Consider the following 19,821-nt stretch of genomic DNA (forward strand, 5'->3'; position numbering starts at 1 on the left):
CTGTGCACTTCATCTTGCTTAAAAAATTTCTCTTTGGATTCCCCAAAAGTTAACCAGTTATAATATAAATTGACCATTTGTTCTCTGACATGCATTTTGTGGGGGATGTACCTGTTTCCTTCTGCACAACTAGACTCAAAAGAAACTTTTGGGATTCAACTAATTGAATCCACTGTCACACAGGGCTTTTCAGACAAACTGGACCCCACTGGGGATGTGGTGAGGAAAAGAGAAGGGGGACTTTACATCTCAGATCCCAAAAACACCATTTAAAGGATAAAATGTAACTTCTGTTCCATGACCACTTTACAATGGAGATGGTGGGGATGATCTTCTCTCCTCCCTGTCTCTGCTTCCCACCTTCACCCCCCTCACTACCTCTTTTCATCTCCTTTTCTTTCCTTTTTCTCATGTAATACATAACCTTGTTAAATCACCTCTTTTCTTTTACACAGAATAATTTGGTCCAAAAGGATTTTACATTTCCAAATTTCATACTTGGTGCTCAGCAAAACAAAAGTAATCTGCCCTGCTTACCTGCCCAGTTAACAGGACCAACTTTCTTTAAGGGTGTTTGTAGGTTGTGTTTTGTAACATACACATATTATTGTGGTCCTTTCAGCTATCCCAAGTCGTCCACTAATTATAGACTGATGAATTAAATTTTCTGCTTCTCATTGCAATGGTGGTCTGTGGAATGGTGGTAAGTGCTCCAAATGAGAAATTAGAATGTGCAATGAGAGAATGTAAGAGAGGCAAATGCCTCCCATTTCAGGGTCATGGAAGGAGGAAGCAACAATCCTAAATAAATCTTGGATAAGAAATAGCCAACAGTTGGGCAAAGGGGTTGGTGCTGTGGGCTGGTTGTTAAGAGACAGAAAGAAAGTGGTCAGCAAGGGGGGAAAAGTCTCAGGACAAATTGCAGGTGAAAAATAAAACAATGTGTACAGAAGGACTCACTTTTTGAATGATTCTGTCTCATGCTTTGTCTTTCTTAGGTCTCTCATCATGTCTTCAAACACAATGCTTCAGAAAATGCTGCTGGTGTTGATATCTCTTTTAGTCATTGCCTGGATAATGTCTACAATTTCTCAAAACTCCACAAAGGTACTAAAAGTTTTCTCTAGTTTGGTTTGAAACCTCCACCTGTGACCTCCATCAACTCAGAACCTGTAAATCAGTCCTTCCCATTCCCTTCCACTCCAACTCAGCTTTCTTCTCTCCTTCTCTACCTCACTTCAGAGGGACATTGTCTCCATTTTCTCATTTCCCATTCATCCTCAATGCAATCTAATCAAATTCTACCATTTACATGCCCCAAAATGGCCCTTGAGAAGGTCACAACCTTCCATGTAGCTAAATGAGTACTTATCACCAAATCAGGTGCATATATTTTTGACTATATACTTACAGTTTGCCATTTTCTTTCTATTTGTCTACAATCTATTTTTCATGCAAAAGTTATTTTTAACAATACATTTTCCATTGTTACTTCTGGGATTTTTTGGTTGATTGGTTGGTTGGTTGTTTTTTGTTTGGTTTGGTTTTGTTTGTACTTGGGTTTGAACCCAGAGGCACTTAATCAGTTATCCACATCCCCAACCCTTTTTTGTATTTTATTTAGAGATAAGGTCTCACTGAGTTGCTTAGGTCCTTGCTAAGTTACTGAGGCTCACTTTGAACTTGATCCTCCTGCCTCAGCCTCCTGAGCTGCTGGGATTACAGGCATGCACAATGATGCATGGGTGTTTCTGGTAAATTTTAATCAGAAGATTTTCTGCTACAAGTTTACATAGGAATCTACTCATGTTTTCTTATATTTTCGTTCTGCATAATTTCACTGTTTGATTTTAAACATCTGATTCACTTGAATTTTCCTGTGAAATTATATGTGACATTGACCTAATTTTGCTTTTGTCTATGACTATTTATTCTATTCCACTTATTAAAATTAAATTTAAACCCCAATGATTTTGAATGCAGCTTCTATAGCATACTAAATTTCTGTATATAATAAAGTCTATTTTGATTCTCTATTCTGTTCCACTGCTTTTTTAATCATATCCCTATCCTTCCCTATTGTACTTATAAAGATTTCAGAAGTAAATTTTAATATCTAATAAGGCTCACCCTACCAACACACATCATCCCTGATATCTTATTCCCCGTAGTTTTCTGGCTAGTCTTATTTATCCTTCAAGTGAACTTTCTCATTGACCTGTCTGATCCAGAAAACTCTTAGGATATTTTTCTTTCATTGGATATATAAATTAACTATATAAGAAACAATAGCTTCGTGATGTTTTCTATCTAATAACATAGTTCCCCATCCAGTTGCTAAATTTGTTTCCTGAGTTTTCCTCATGTCAATATTGGACACATGTAAAATGTATAACTGAATATCTCACTGACATTATGCAAACATATACCATATCAACTGTTCCATTTGACCCTCTCTCTGGTTTTGTCTGCATATGTAAAAACTACTGATTTTTATACCTTAAATGTATTACCTGACTTTTTGCTAAGTTCTTCTATTGCCTGTAGCCATTCTTCCATTCTTACTTTGGAGTTTTCCATAAACTACCATTGTATCTAGAAAGAAAGACCATTTCACCTCTTCTTTTCCAATTCCAATGACGTATTTGCTTTCCCTTGTCCAGTCACATTAGCAAATACCTCCAGCCCAATGTTAAATAGTAGTAGAACGCGGGCAGTTTACTTATCTCATGTAGACAATTGGGGGAGAGAGAAGGAATGGGATAAGGTAAAAACAGTTGAATGAACCTGAACTAACTTTCCAATGTACGTATATGAATAAACTACAGTGAAACTCACCATTATGTATTTCCACAAGACACTGCTTAAAAAACGTAAATAAATATATCAGTAGAATAGATAAAAAGAAATGGGGGAGGAAAAAGAGGTAGGGTAAGGGTCAGGACTGGCAGCTGAATTGGAACAAATCATATTCTAAGCATTTATAAGTATCTCAAAATGAAACCTAATGTTATATGTAACAATTATGAACTAATAAAAATCATAAAAAAGAATACTGTTCAATCTCCATGTGCTCATAGTGTTTCTGTTATTTTTCTTGCTGTTGATTTCTTGGTTTCATTCCATTATAATCTGATAGGATGCATGGGATCATATCAATATTTTAAATGTATTTTTTAGTTGTAGTTGGACACAATACCTTTATTTTCATTTATTTATATGTGGTGCTGAGGATCAAAACCAGGGACTCACATGTGCAAGGCAAGCGCTTTATCTCTGAACTGCAACCGCAGCCCCTCATATCAATTTTTTTAAAATATTTTTTAAGCTTTCCTTTATGACCTAGAATATGGTCCATTTGGAAAAAAATTCATGAATTGCTGAGAAGTTAAATTCAGCTGTTTGGAGGTAAACTATTCTATAGATAACTTTTAGATCCACTTGATTTATAGTATCATTTAGATTGGAAATATCTTCATTGAATTTATGTTGTGATGACCTATTGGTGATAAAGATGTGTTAAAATCACCCAATATTTTTGTGTTGTGGTCTATCTGAGATTTAACGTCATGGAGAATTTTTTTTAATAAAATTGGATGTGCTGATATTTAGGGCATAAATATTTACTATCATTATATCTTCCTGTTGGATTGTTCCCTTTAAGAGAATGTAGCAAACTACTTTGTCTACTCTGATCAGTTTTTGCTTGAAATATGCTTTGAGAATATCTATTCCTGCTTGTTTTCAGGGACTATTTGTGTAGAATATTTTTTCCCTCCTTTTACCAGCCTGTGGGTGTCTTTGCCTATAAGATGAGTCTTTTATATGAACCATATAGTTGGGTCTTGTTTTTTGATCCATGCTTCCAAACTGTGTCTTTTCATTAGTGAGTCAAGACCATTAATATTCAGTGTTAGTATGGATATGTGTTTGTGCCATCCTGCCATTTTGACTTTTTGCTATATTTGATACTGTCTTGATTCTTGTTTAGTAGATTACCCTTTTACTGATCTTTCTTTATTTGGGACTTTTGGGATTTGTTTTTTAATTCCTCTAGGTACAGTTTATCTTTGAGTATTCTTTAGAGTGCTGGTTTGGTGGTGATGAATTATTTTTCTCTATTCTTTTCATGGAAGGTTTTTTATTTCCCCCACAAATTTGAAACTAAGCTTTGGTGGGTACAGTAAACATGGAACGCAGTTGTTTTCTTTTAGATTTTGGAATATCTCATTTTAGCCCCTCTTTGATTTTAGGGTCTGGATTGAGAAATCAAAAGTGAGCCTCTAAGTATGACCTGATGTTTTTCTCTTGCTATCTTTTTCTGTTAGGCATTTTGGACACAATACATCTTGGACAACTTCTCTTCTGATTCAGTCTGTAGGGGGTCCTGTTTGCCTCCTACATGTGAATGTCTCTCTCATTTATGATATGGAAAACTTTTCTGTAACGATCTAATTGAAAATGTTCTTAATGCCTTCAGCTTATATCTCTATGTTCTCTTCTATCCCAATGATTATCAGGTTTGGTCTCTCAATGTTGTCCCACATTTCTTGTACATTCTAATCATATTCTACTATTATTTTTCTTTATTTTATTCTGTGTACTCAAATTCACATGTCCTGTCTTCAAGACCTGAGGTTCTGTCTTTAAGAGCCAAAGTTCTCTTTGCTATGCATTATAATCTGATGGCAATGCTTTAAAACTAATTTTTTAATTGATTCATTCATTATCTTTCATTGCTACAATTCTGACTATTTTCTTTTTCTTTCTTTTTTATTTGTTCTAAATATTTATACATGATGGCAGAATGCATTTTGATTCATTGTACACAAATAAAACACAATTTTCATTTTTGTGATTGTATACGATGTAGAGTCACACCATTTGTGCAATCCTACGTATAACTAGGGTAATGTTGCCCATATTATTCCACCATCTTTCCTACCACCATTCCCCCTCACTCCTATCTAATTCAAATTTCCTTCACTCTTCTCATGCCCAGCCCCCCCATTATGGATCAACATCCATTTATGAGAGAAAACATTTGGCCTTTGGTTTTGGAGAATTGGCTTACTTTGAGTAGCAAAATATACTACAGCTCTATCCATTTACTTGCAAATGCCATAATTTTATTCTCTTTCAATGATGAGTAATATTCCATGTATATGTATACCACAGTCTCTTTATCCATTCATCCATTGAAGGGTATCTTATGTTGGTTCCAGTTTAGCTATTGTGGACTGAACTGCTCTAAACTTTAAAGTGGCTGTGTCACTGAAATATGCTGATTTTAAGTCCTCCAGGTATAGACTGAGGAGTGGAATAGCTGGGTCAAATGGTAATTCCATTCCCAGGTTTATGAGTAATCTCCATACTGCTTTCTAGAATGGTTGCACCAATTTGCAGTGCCACCAGCAATGTATGATTGTATCTTTTCTCCCACATCAACACCAACATTTATTGTTGCTTATATTCTTAATAACTACCATTCTGACTGGAGTGAGATGAAATCTTAGTTTTGATTCACATTTCTCTAGTTACTAGAGATGTTGAACATTTTCTCATGTATTTGTTGAGTGATTGTATATCTTCTTCTGAGAAGTGTCTGTCCAGTTCCTTATCCCATTTATTGATTGGGTTATTTTCTTTTTGTTGTTAAGTATTTTTTTTAATTTCTTTATATATCCTGGAGATTGGTGCTCTGTCTAATGTGCATGTGGTAAAGATTTTCTGCCACTCTGTAGGCTCTCTCTTTACATTATTGTTTTCTTTGCTGAGAAGAAGCTTTTAATTTTAATCCATCCCACTTATTAATTCCTGATTTTATTTCATGTGCTTTAGGTGTCATGTTAAGGAAGGCAGGACCTAATTCGACATGACAAAGATCTGGACCTACTTTTTCTTCTAGTAGGCACAGGATATGGTCTAATTCCAAGGTCCATAATCCACTTTGAGTTTTGTGCATTATGAGATATAAGGATTTAATTTCATTGTGTTGCATATGGATTTCCAATTTTCCCAGCACCATTTGTTGAAGAGGCTATCTTTTCTCCAATGTATGTTTCTGGCACCTTTGTCTAATATAAGATAACTGTATTTATGTGGGTTTGTCTCTGAGTCCTCTATTCTGTATCATTGGTCCACATGTTTATTTTGTTGCCAAAACGATGCCATTTTTGTTCCTATTGCTCTGTAATATAGTTTAAGGTCTGGTATGGTGATCCTCCTGCTTCCCTCTTCTTGTTAAGGATTGTTTTGGCTATTCTGGGTCTCTTATTTTTCCAAATGAATTTTCATGATTGCTTTTTCTATTGCTATGAGGAATGTTGTTGGGATTTTCAATATTTTTATTTCTTTATTTGACTAGTCTTTCATTTACTGCATTTCATCTCCTAATCCATTCCTTAAATCTTCTTTAAGTTCATCTAACATTTTAAGAATCAGTTTTTCATAATCTTTCTCTGGAATTTCATCCACTTTTGTATCAATGGGATCCTTTGTTGGAGTGTTCTGAGTTTTGAGGGAAGCTTTGTTTGGCTATTTTCTCGTCTTTTCAGAGGTCCTGGACTTGCACATCAATTAGGATGAATTCCACTTCCTTTTTTATGTGTAGGATTTTTTTTAATTCTAACATTTCTATCTGTTTTTGATATATGTGTAGGTGTTAGGGATGGGGGCACCAAACATTCCACTCTGGTTAATCCTCCTTGGATCCTGGTTTTTGTTTTAATAATTTTGTCTCCCCATCAATGAGTGCAAAATATGTTTAGGCTCAGATGGGGTAAGATCTTGTGTTGGGAAAGATTTTCTTTTGCTTTGCTAGATTATAATAATTCCTCAGTGGAATCTTGATGTGTCACAATCACTTTTCACCTCCTTTTAGATCTAGGGGTAACAAAGAAGAGCTGTAATGTCATTAACTGATGTATACAATGATATGTCTGGAGTCCACTTTGACATCTCTAACATTATTGCCATGTCACTAAGAAGCTATCTTCTCCCTTTGTGATTCTGATGCTGAGGGTCTGCTGTAAGATGCTCAACCAGAAATTTGAATAAAGTTCTTATAGTCTAGGATTTCCCCTTTCTTCCACATATGGTTCATGAAAGGGAGAAAATGCTTGTTCTGATTTTAAGTGTCCATCTTTGTCTTCCAACTGCTGTAGAGTTAACTTCATTAAAACAGGAGATTTTTCCTTGATGGCTCATTCTTCCAGGATTCAGCTTTCTGTCAAAATCTGCCAGCTTTTGTACACTCTCCTTATACTGCGGGTTGTTGTTTCAGTATTTTTGCAGAAATATTTTATGGTTTATGACTTTTTTTCATTTGCTCCCCACTCATACTCTTAATCTCCTTTCCCACAGGTACATATTTCACACTGTTTATTCCTCAGAGTATTCCAGTTTTTACTGAATACATATATATAGGTGTATGTGTGGCTTTGAAAGATACATAGTGATAGGATAGTGTGTGGTGTGGTGTTTAATTTATATAGTTCTCATTCAAATTTCCTTCTGAAATCCAACCATATTGCTCTATGTAAATCTAATTCATGATGTATAGTTCATTAGAGATCATATATTCCACTGTATAAATATACAAAATTTAGGTTATAAATGAACTGTATCCATTGCTTTTCCAATATACCTAATAATATAATAGACATTTTCGTATATGTTTTCAATATATACACTTTGTTGATTTTTCTATTAGGTTCACTGATATATATTTTATTCTGTTTAGTAATAACTTTTATATTCTGGGTAATAATTTCTGTGTTTAGATGATACATATATTTTAACTCATTTTTTTCTGATAGATTTTTTCATAATGTCCTTTATCAAAATTTTCATTTTGAAGTAATTGAATTGAGATAAATGCATTTTCTTATATTTTGCACTTTGCAGGATTTTTTTTTTTTTTTGCGGGGGGGAAGTAGAGTACCAGAACACTGAGCCAAATCCCCAGCCCTATTTTGTACTTTATTTAGAGACAGGGTATCACTGAGTTGCTTAGTGCCTTGATCCTGCTGAGGCTGGCTTTGAACTCGAGATCTCCTACCTCAGGCTCCTGAGCCACTATGATTACAGCCATGTACCCTCATGCCCTGCTGCAACTAGCAGTCTTATTTATGAAATACTTACTAATTTTAAGTCAGAGAGAAACTAAATTTCTTTGTACTGCATTTTTTATCTATGATATCCCTATTTTGATCTTTTATTCATTTAGACCTTTAGTATGCAGCATGGGATAGAAATTTCCAGATTGTTTTTTCAATATAGTAAACAATTATCCTGGTACAAATTACTAAATATAATTTTATGATTCCTGATTTCACCACTAACATACTACACCGCCATATATAAGCAGATCTGTTTCTAGGGGAACCTATCCTATTTAATTGTTTTATTTGATATTATATGGATATGACACAATTTGTTAGTATAATTTATGCTAGGGTTAGTATTTTTTAAATAGTTTCTACTTTCAGACTACTATCTCACAAAAAGTTTTAGAGTTAAGTAATCAGCTTCCATCTCTCCCACTAAAAAGAATCCTCCTAAAAATTTGAAAGAGTTTCAAAATTGTATTTAAGAAGAAATATCCGGGGCTTTTTGTTTTTTTAATACTTATTTTTCAGTTTTAGGTGGACACAATATGTTTATTTTATTTTTATGTGGTGTCGAGAATCAAACCCAGTGCCTCACACATGCTAGGCGAGCACGCTACCACTTGAGCCACATCCTCAGCCCTGAAATATCAGTTTTACATTAATCAGTCTTACATTTCAGAGTTGAACAGCTTTATATTCATTCAGGTATTTTTAAATATTCTTAAGAGTTTTAAAATGCCTCCATCAAATCAGAACTTTTCTTCTATTTCATTTTCTAATAATTGTTTTGTGTAAATAAGTACTAATGGTACAATAAATTTATTTTGCTTTCAGCTCCTAGCTGATATCTTATTTCCAGTAATTTTCAGGCTCAAGTTTTCTTTGTGTACAATCACATCTACAGAAAACAAAATAAAGAAATGATTTTAAAAGTCATCAGTAAGCCTCTTCAATTACAATTCTCAAAACTCAAGGTTTTGTTTTTGTTGGTTGGTTGGTTGGTTGGTTGATTGGATTCTATTGCTCTGGACCTCTAACATGTTGAACATTAATTCAGGTGATGGTGGCCAACATTCTTGTCTTCTTCCTGACTTTGAATTTTTTTATCTGTATTTATTAAACATTTGTGTTAAATAAATTTTAAAGTATATTTAATAATTTTTTAACAGTGCATTTCCCATCAAATATGTTTGAAAACAATGAAAAAAATCACAAGATTTGTCTTTAATCCATTAAGATATAAACTATACTGAAAGATTTTTCTCCTGGGCCCATCTTTACAATTCTGAATGAATCCAGAAGCAATCATGAAAAATACACAAACAAACCTACACACAACTCTTTAAAGTATGTATGTTTTTACATATATTTATATAAATGTATGCATCTGTGGAGAGAGAATTTAAAGGTCATATTCATGAGTGTAAACTTTCAGTTTTTCTATATTGCATCTATAAAGTTTTAGCATAAAGTGTTTCCTCATTACACAAGTTAATAATATTTGTACTCACAAATAAAAATGCCCCAGCCTGTAATTTTAGGAGGTAGACAAAATGGAAAAAAATGTTTTCATCAGGTTATATTATTTGTATTTTATAGACTGTATAGCTACTTTCTATTCCACTTCTCTATCTTGTAATGTGTATACTAAGGTCTCATTTTATGCTTTTATAAAATACAAATATACATGAAAGTATTCTTGCTTAGATTTTATATATTTGTGTCTCTATTTCTTGCTTGGTTTAGCCAAAGGTTTCTCAATTCACTAAGTTTTCTCAAAGATTGAACTTAGATTCCCTTCATCTTTATTTTAATTACATATCATTTCTTGGTTTCCAGTCTCTTTTGGTTTACTATGCCACTGTGTTACCAATCACCAAGGTTTTACTGACAGAGCAGTCAGGAAAGGATTTTTTGTACTGCTGAGATTTAAGCTCTACATATGTTCTTACATGTGAGGTAGTTGACAAACACTGATCTATAACTAGTGTTTTCAACCTTATATGAACACGAGATGTCTGTGAAGTGTTTGAAAACCACATCCTCCAGGATTATACATTTAGTACCTATGGTTCAGTTGACCTGGACTGCAGCCTGAAAATCCGTATTTTGAGAAAAGCTTGGCATTTGCTTCTGATTATCAATAAGATTCAGAAACTACTGAATTTGAGCACCTTTAGAACACTGTCCAGTGACAACTAAGGTTGTTGGGATTCCTAAATGAGAAGTTAACAGATGTTTATGTGGTTTGGAGAAAAGAAGGAGGTATTCAACAATGTAGAGAGAAGAGAAAGTTTTAGTAAGTGCAAGACATACAAGAAAGGAAAGTCATCACCAAAAAACAAGAGCAGTTAGTGTTGTCAAAATAGAGTTCACAGGAGGAAGTGCAGAACTAGGCAGAAAAGACAGGCCAGAGCATAAAGTCCTATTAAAATTGGATTTTATCCCAAGAATCATGAGAAGACATCAAAAGGGTTTAAGAAGGAAGCAGATGTGAGTTGAGTTTTGCTTTCAAAGGGCTGATAAACTACAGGGGGAAAACTAAAGGGACAGAAAGCAGGACTGTCCTCATGAAGCCTGAGAACCACTTCCCACTAGAGGAGGAAACTACAATCCAGGAGAAAAATGGTGGCAGCTGGAACCATGATAAGCTGGGGAGGAAAAGATGGTTAAACATGGGTAAAACTATGCTGAGGAGGAACCAAGAAATGAGCTATTGGGAGCAGGGTGTATCTGAAAAGGAAGAACAAGTGAACCAGCATCATCTTCTTAGTCATATGTATTACTTGAGATATAAATCTAAGATTGAGTATGTTTATTTATTATTGCTAAGACATTCTCCAAAATATAGACCTAAAATGTAAATGGCTTTATTTTATGCAGAATTATCAGAAAGTTTAAATAATATGGATGATAATAGGTGAGCTCAAATTTGCTATAAGTAAAAATTACTGGGAACACATTTAATGAATAGTATGTCTTGTTTGTTATCATTTCAGCTTTGGTCTGCTATATATGTACCCATCAGCTTAAGTCCCTGGAACATCTCCACAAACTCTTTGTGTTCTGAAATAAAGATGAGCCCTGTAAAGACACCAACAGAAACTGAGCTGAGAATAAGGAAGATTCTAAAAACACTAAACCAGATGATCCCGCCCAGACCTTTCACCCATGTGAACAGCACCACCAGTGCCACACACAGCACAGTCACCCTCCTCAACCCTAGAGACACATACTGCAGGGGGGACCAGTTGGACATCCTGCTGGAAGCCAGGGACCACTTGGGACACAGAAAGGAATATGGAGGGGACTTTTTGAGGGCCAGGATGTCCTCCCCAGCCTTGAAGGCAGGCGCCTCAAGAAAGGTGACTGACTTCAACAATGGCACCTACCTTGTCAGCTTCACTCTGTTCTGGGAGGGCCAAGTCTCCCTGTCTCTCCTGCTCATCCACCCCAGTGAAGGGGTGTCGGCTCTTTGGAGGGCAAGGAACCAAGGCTATGATAAAATTATTTTCAAAGGTAAATTTGTTAATGGCACCTCCCAAGTCTTCACTGAATGTGGCCTGACCCTAAACTCTAGCTCTGAACTATGTACCTACCTGTATGGGAGAGACCAGGAAGCCTTCTACTGCATGAAGCCTCATCACATGCCCTGTGAGGCTTTGACCCATATGACCACCATGAACCGAGAAATTTCTTATCTTTCTGTCAAGGAAAAAAGCCTTTTCCATAAGTGAGTATACTTTTCAATACAATGAGAGGTGCCCTCAAGCAGAGCTTCATTGCCCGTCTCAATATTGATCCTCTCATATGATTCCTCCCCTCAAGTTTATGGTCAGATATGTGATATGATATTTTCATAGGACCCCGTGTTCATGACTATACACCATAGTTTGCATTTTGATTGATATAGTTACAGAATGATAGTTACACAGGGAGAATTCAATAATATATATGCCTATACATCACTGTATCAATCAGGATTGTTACTATAGACACACATCTTACAAAATACACTCTATGGAAAACTATTTTGCTATGTGTTCATAGATGTTCCATTCAAAAAAAAAGTTTCCTTATAAATGTATGATAATTTCATGCTACTTCACCTCCCATACTGTATTCCATAGATTGTGCCTCTTAAATATCTTTATTATTCATGCTAATTTTCCATAAGCCTCAGTCCACTTTTCATTCTACCAAAATCTATTCTCCTACCCATGGAGACTTATTTTCCCTACATTTAGCAACAGTGAAATGCTAGATTCTGAGCAATTACACTCTTTGCAGTTTTCAAAGTCAGGCTTAGAATTTTTTTACAGAAGTTTTAAAAAATATTTGCTTAGAAGAAATAAGAATAAACATTGAACATGGAAAATAACATATTCCAGGTGCTTACACAGTTTTCTGGTTGCTTATGCATATATCCTGATCTATAATGCATGACTTCTTACAAATAAAAAGCGCAGTTGGGTTTTTTTTCCTTCCTTTTTGTGTCCAGTGATGTAACTCGCCAAATATTTTTCTCCCCACTAACCATCTTTATGCCTAAATCCCACTAAGGACTACTTATCCTTTCATGTCTCTAAAGAGACATCCCTAACATAGAACAGAGTACTATTTATATTATTGTATATATGTTGTACTAGGCGCCTGAGTTTTCATCCTTCCCTTGGCCCCTTCCTGCTTGCCTCCATTTACACACACACATACACAGGAGATTAACAGTGGGGTTTAAGGCAGAAAGATTCTGGTAGTCTTTCATTAAGTGGAGAAAAGAAATGTAGTGTACAAATAGAGTGTACATTTATTCATGCTTCAGGTTGAACATTACTTTCTGCTAGTCACATTATTTAGGGTATAATACTGCATACATACGAATACATTACCTTTCTTCACATAATCCTCAGAAAGCACATACACCAGAAAAAATGAAAGTAAACAGCAGAAAACATGCCTAAGGAGAGGAACAGGAGCTCTATCATGAGGAGTCTAGGTGCCATGTCAAGGAGCCTGGACTCCTTAGGTAAGTGACAAGAAGACAATCAAGGGCTTTAAACCATAATGTGGTTGCATTTGCAATTGGAAAGGGTGCTGTGGAGGGCATGTTGAAGAAATTAGGTGGGATAAAACTGAGGCTGGCCAACTAGAGGCTCACAATAATTCAAGAAAAATATTATATAAACTTAAATAGGTGATATGGAAGAGGATGAGGAACTTGAAGATTTGACACATTTTATAAATCTAAAATTCTAGGACACACTATTGCATGTGGCAGATGGGAAATGCTGCCCTGGACTTCAGGTACTCTCTATAGAATAGAAAGCCTTCCAAAATCCTAATTCATTTATAATACTAAATATATACAAAATTTATAACAAAAGTAACAGTTTTCAGTTATTAAAAATTGAAAATTATCCTTCACTTACAAGGAAGTGATTCATGTGGCCTGTGCTATGTGGACACACAATAGGCTAATCTATGGTCTTATTTTTTGAAGGTCCAAAGTTGGAGTTGAAATGATGAAAAACCTTAAAAATATTGGTGTCTCCCATTGCAACAGTAAGTCTGCTTTTTTTTCTGTGGTAAGTGTATGTGTCATGTGTCTTATGCAGAGAAAAGTTATCAGTGTTAACTCTATTAGTTGTAGATTTCCAGCAACATAGTTAATTCCTAGCAGGTATGTGTGATCTCAGTCTTTTTGGACTTCATAGAAGAAATCATTCAAGGAAATTAGTTCAAAGTTTGTTTATAGCAGATTTCTTCTTGACTTATGGGAGAAAATATTAGTATCCTACATTCAACTCGTAGTCTAAGGTGCTGTACAGATGTCTGTAATGGGTACCCATGGCTTCAGATCAGGAACACTCTGGCTTTGGTTTCCTCATCTCTGTTGGCATAACCTCCAGCTCTTAGTTGATGCACTTAGCAATTTCATATGAAGCTTCCATCTTATTAATTGATTCATTGGCAAATATAAAGCAGTGTTACACATGAAAGAATAATATTTATGCTTATTTATACCTTAGCTTTAAATAATTGTGTATAAAGCCTGTTAGTGGTAAACTTGACAACTCGTGATTTATTTCTAATATTTGTTCACTTCTTCAGCAATTATTTACTGAGGGTCTAATATGTTGAGGCATTTTGAATCAATTGAGAAAAAATAATACTTAGTAAGTTTGTGATTGAAGAAAATTTAATCTACCAACTCTATGAAGAAAGCAAAATGCAGGAGTTATGTTAACATTAATATTTGAGTAAGTCCTGAAGAATATCTGTAGTCAGAGAATGAGCTGAAAGAGAAACCACATAAACATCAACGGTAGAGTTGTCAGATTTAAGTAAATAATATAAGAAATTAGCTAATTTTTAGTAATTTATAGTCACCTATGTATTTATACTTTGAGATAAAGAAAATGTTGAATGAGACATACACTAAAAAAGCCTTCCTTGCTAGAATTTATTTAATTCTCTCACCTGGATTCTTTAACATGGTAATTTTTTGTTGTTGTTGTAGTTTTGTTTTTTGTTTTATCTGATATCTCCTTTCATGAACAAAATTCTCTGGACCCTATTCAATAGGCCAGTGTGGTAAACACATGGGGTGATGAATCTAGAAAATAGGAAGAATCTAAATCATGGAAGTTCTCAAGGGCATGCTGTACATTTCAGTGTTTATTTGGTAGACTTTTGAAAACTCCAGAGATCCACTGAGGAAAGAGTAGTATGCTCCCCTTTGTGCTTTAAAAAGCAAATTCATAAGTGAGCAAAAAGAGTATGAACTTCACAAAGAGAATCTAAAATGGTACTAAGGGACATAAAATATATATGTTGAAGAAAGTATGCTGCTTCTGAATGGGATGACTTCATATTGAAAGATGTCAATTTTCTCTCCATTAGTTTCTTCTTGTTGCTATAACAAAGTGGCTTTCAATAAAACGAACATATTCTCTTAGTGCTACTCTTCCAATGCCCAATATCAGTCTCACCAAGCTCGTCAAGGTAGAGCAAACCTGTATACTTTTCTGTAGAGAAGAATATGTTTTGTTGCCTTTTTTGCTTCTACAGGCCTTCCTTCTTTGTAACACCATCTTCCTTATCAAGGCCACAATGGTGGGTCAAATACTCAGGTTACAAGTTTCTGGTCTACCTTCTGCCTTCCCTATTTCAATTTTGAGAATCAATGAACTTAGACTGGACCCCTTCCTCCAGATCATCCAAGATTGTCCCCATCTCAAAGTCTATACACTTAGTCAATCTGGGGAAATTCTGTCTGCAATAGAAGGCAACATATTCACAGTTTTGAGTAATTAGGACCCGAATATATTGGGGGAGGCACAGTCTGCCTGCTTCAATCTCTAATCAAAAAGATGAGCAATATTAACCACATATTGCTCAAAATATTGAGTTTATACTAAAATTAAATTATGTAATAATAATCATGAGGAAATAAATTATCTGATCTATAAATATTATACAAGTTATACTTTTCAATAATAAGCTCAAAAGCTATCTTTGTGGATATGCCCATACATTACCGGGATGGGGAATACTTGGTAATTGGGGATGTTGAGTTTCTAGGATTATGGCATTCAAGCATCCAGGATGTTGGGTTATCAAGCCTCCTAGAATACCAACCATGTCACAGTAAATTTCCAACATGATTATAGGATTAGGAAAACTCCGTTTGGCAAAAAATCATCAGGATTTGAGAACTTTTCCAGGTGCATTTTCTAATTCTGCCACCAGCACCATTTGCCACTTTGTCCTCAAATTACAAATACACTTGTCCCTTGATATTCATGGGGGTTTGCCCTGCAGGACCCACCAGGGACATCAAAATTGACACCAAGATGCTTGGTGTCAATTTTGATGTCCCTGGTGGGTCCTGCAGGGCAAATATATATTAATTTATATATATATATATAATCTTGGTGTCAATTTTGGTCACACACACACACACACACACACACACATACACACACACACACACACACACACACACACACACATATATATATATATATAGACATGGCATTTGATATAAAGTACAACATCCTCACATCCTCCCATATACTTTATATAATCTCCAGAATACTTGCACTACATAATTCATCATAATTGCTTTGTAAATAGATGATATGCTATTTTATTAGGGAATAATTGAAAGAAAAATCTGTATAAATAAAATAAGATTAAAAAATTTCCTAAATATTTTCCATCCATGGTGGATTGAATCCATAGATACAGATCTCATGGATACAGAGAGCCAACTTTACAGTACTGACATGTAAGAAAATACTATTTTGTAGACACAGGCAATCAGACTGCAAGGCCTATGAGAAGCTAATTAAGGAAGGTAAAGCACAGACTGCTAGTAATCCTCCATTATCAATTCCCTCTTCCTCTTTAGAAGATAAACCATTAGTTTAGCTGAACCCCTGGCCACCTTTCCTTGTGGATATTTATGGTCACATTACATTTTTTTCTAGGAGTATAAACAGGAATGGTATGGGAAATTTGTAACACCTTTAATGGCAAAACAACTTGCCCTCCTCATACATTTGTCTCCATCCTACTAGCTGAACTGTCAATAAAATGAAGCTCAGTAGAGTGCTAACCTAGCATGCAAAGGCTCAGGGTCCCATTCCTCAAACTACAAAAAATCAAAACAACAAAAAGAACAAATAAAACTAAGATATGAGGCAATGGCTCAGCAGTGGTGCAGCAGCATAGAGCTTGGCAAGGAAGCATGATGTCAGACATCTGAGGACGTTTGTTATAGCATGGCAGAGTTGGTGCTCTGTCACATGGGGTACCTTAGAAGACAGACCATTAGAGAGCCTGCCATTCTAGGAAAACAGGCTGCAATGGCTCAGAATATTGGTTTCTGTGGAATACTGCAAATCACCTTTAGCAAGGTTCTATTTAAAAAAAACAAAAACATTAAGTCAAGGTAGGTATTTCATAGTGTTGAAGGTTTTCAAAATATGTACATATTATCTTTTAAGCTGTTTTTTAAACCCTGGAAAATTTACACTTCCTTCATTGGTGGAAAAAATAAAAATAATTCAGTAACAAAGACACCAACAGGTAATTAAGTAACACCATTCAGATTAGAAAATAGAATTAAGTCACTACAAAATCAGAGGAATGGCAAAGAATGAAAAGGACATGCAGACTTAGCTAATGACCACAGGTGGGAGAAAATGAACAGGGAGGAGTCAGCATGACTCAAAATCTCTCAGAAGAATAAGTAGCAGTGCCTAAAACAAGCTGGTGAGCAAAATAATACCCCTAGTAAGAGACAGAAGACATAGGAGGAAAAGAGAAAGAGATCAGGAAAGGGAAGGCCCAAGAAAGGAGACTGATGTTTAACACATGCCACTAACACCACAGGATCTCTGCTCCCAGAGAGTGAAAAGAGCACAGAGAAATGCCAAACTGGAATGAAGATTCCCGTCCCTGGTGGATACACTTTACAAGGAAGGTGGATAACAACATTTTGCGACCAGATTCAACTAGATACAAATAAGATCAATGGCTGTTTGAAAGGAAAACTCATTTACCTACTGGGAGACTCCACGCTGCGTCAGTGGATCTACTACTTACCCAAAGTAGTAAAAAGTATGTATTTACTTTATATTCTTTTGGAAATTCAGGCTAATCATAAAGTACATTTAGTGAGGTCTCAAATCTCACTTGGGCTGGGGTTTTTTATTATTTCATTTAGCTTTCTAGAGTTGAGTCTTAATTTGAAATCTATTTTTCATAAGAAATGTTGTTCCTCTTTATAAACTCCAATGAAAATTCTATATTTTTATTAATATTTCACAAGTGTAAATTGGTAATTTATTCTAGAAGTTACAATGCTCCCAACAGGTTTGGAGACTTCCATGGTTACATTCAGTATCTTACCCTGAATGACATTTTCAAAGATCTTAATGTGGGTGTCATTGATGCCTGGGACATGACCGTTGCATATGGCACCAATAATGTCCACCCACCTGATGTTGTGATTGGAAATCAGATTAACATGTTCTTAAACTACATTTGCTAAAAGCATATATATACAAAATCACTTTGGACCAATTTACATATCTCTTGTGTATTGTCCACAAACTCTTATTTAAGTATTAAGAAAATTAAATTTAAAAGAATGTCCATATTATTTGTGGGACACTTACAGACAGTGAGAATGGAGATGGGATGCAAATCCCAGAGTGTGAGATGTGAAGAATGACCATATCATGCCTGGAGCTTGTATGTGTGTAATAATAAATGTTTATATATTTTAGGCATGGTTGAGTATGATTTCAGTTACTCATGGCTGAACAGAAAGGTAAAAGGGGATAAATCATGATGTTCTAAAATTGTCACCTAACTTTCTCTGTAAAAGTATAGAGAGTAAATATTTTGAAATCTGAAGGCTATCCTGCCTCCATCACAACTGTCCACTCTGCACTGAAGTGCAAAAGCAGCATGGACAATGTGTAAAATGAGTGTGTTATGTCTCAATAAAACTTTATGAATGGATAAGGGAACTTATATTTCATATAATTGACATATGTCAGGAAATAGTATTTTTCTTTTGATTCCCCCTCCAACTATTGAAACATACAAAAAGCATTTTTAGATTACAGACCCCCCAAAATACGGTGGACATATTTGGCCTTAGGCCTACCTTGATGATGCCTTATTTAAAATAAAATTTGGCAGAATTGATAAAAAAAAAATTCCTCCAAGGTTGAGGGAAAAACTAGTACAAACTCGAAAAAGAAAAAAAAGAAAATTCCCATAAGTTGAGAAAAATTATCTACCAGAAAACTACAAGCAATATCACTTCCTGAGTGAAGCAAAACAAACATTCCTTACCAAGTTAGATAGCAGAGCTGAAAACCTCTCACTAGCTCTATCTAACTGTGAACTGCAGTACACATCAGAAAGGAACAGACTAACTGCTCCTATTTCATCATTCCCTTAGGAAAAACAGAGAGCCTAGGTAGAAGTATTTAGAAGGCGGGCATCACAATCTCAATATACAAAACATAACACCTTCTCTAACAGTAGAAATAGATATTAAATAACATATGGAATCTGTGTACATACTGTGCATATCTTTCATTGTATTTAATCCTAGATATTGTATCTTCTATAGCTCTACTATTGTATTTTTGTAACACATTTTATTTTTACAAATATGCACAAAACTTGAAAGTGCAGCTCTCTAAACTATCAAAAATAAATGCCTGGGTAACCCAGTGGTTTGGATTAAATGCAACAGAAGATATGTAAGAACACAACCCCACATCAAACTGAATGAATAAATAGCTCTATAGATCAAATAAAATTCTTATAAAAATCAAAGTCTTAAAAGATTGTATTGTGCATTATGTTATATATGATTTGATATTATGATTCTAAAATTTCTAAACATAAATGTAAAGGGCTAAAAATAATGAAGATACTCCAGAAAAAGAATAAAAGAACTTACTTTTCCACACATCAAGAATTACCTTAAAGCTAGAATCATAACAGTGTGGCACTGGTGCAATGAAAAACCAAAGACCAATGAAACAGAATCGAGGGAGCGGAAGAGGCCCTGAAAACACAGTTGCTCCATGCCACAGGGAGCCATGAGGAAAAGACAGTAAATTGCATAAATATTATGGGAAAATAGGATAACCATGTGTGAAAAAACAAA

At 35.0% G+C, this 19,821-nt stretch overlaps 1 protein-coding gene across 1 annotated transcript; it reads left to right on the forward strand.

The window, feature by feature from the left end:
* Positions 1 to 1,008: 1,008 nt before the first annotated feature.
* On the forward strand, positions 1,009 to 18,177 carry LOC107145683 (NXPE family member 1-like). The gene is made up of 5 exons (XM_015489668.1): positions 1,009 to 1,107; positions 11,114 to 11,847; positions 13,615 to 13,676; positions 17,532 to 17,748; positions 18,000 to 18,177. Exons 1-5 carry the CDS (start codon positions 1,009 to 1,011, stop codon positions 18,175 to 18,177), a joined length of 1,290 nt encoding a protein of 429 aa, XP_015345154.1.
* The last annotated feature ends 1,644 nt before the right edge of the window (positions 18,178 to 19,821 follow it).

Source organism: Marmota marmota, unplaced genomic scaffold, assembly GCF_001458135.2.
Source record: "Marmota marmota marmota unplaced genomic scaffold, marMar, whole genome shotgun sequence".
In the NCBI taxonomy this organism is placed as follows: Eukaryota; Metazoa; Chordata; class Mammalia; order Rodentia; family Sciuridae; genus Marmota; species Marmota marmota.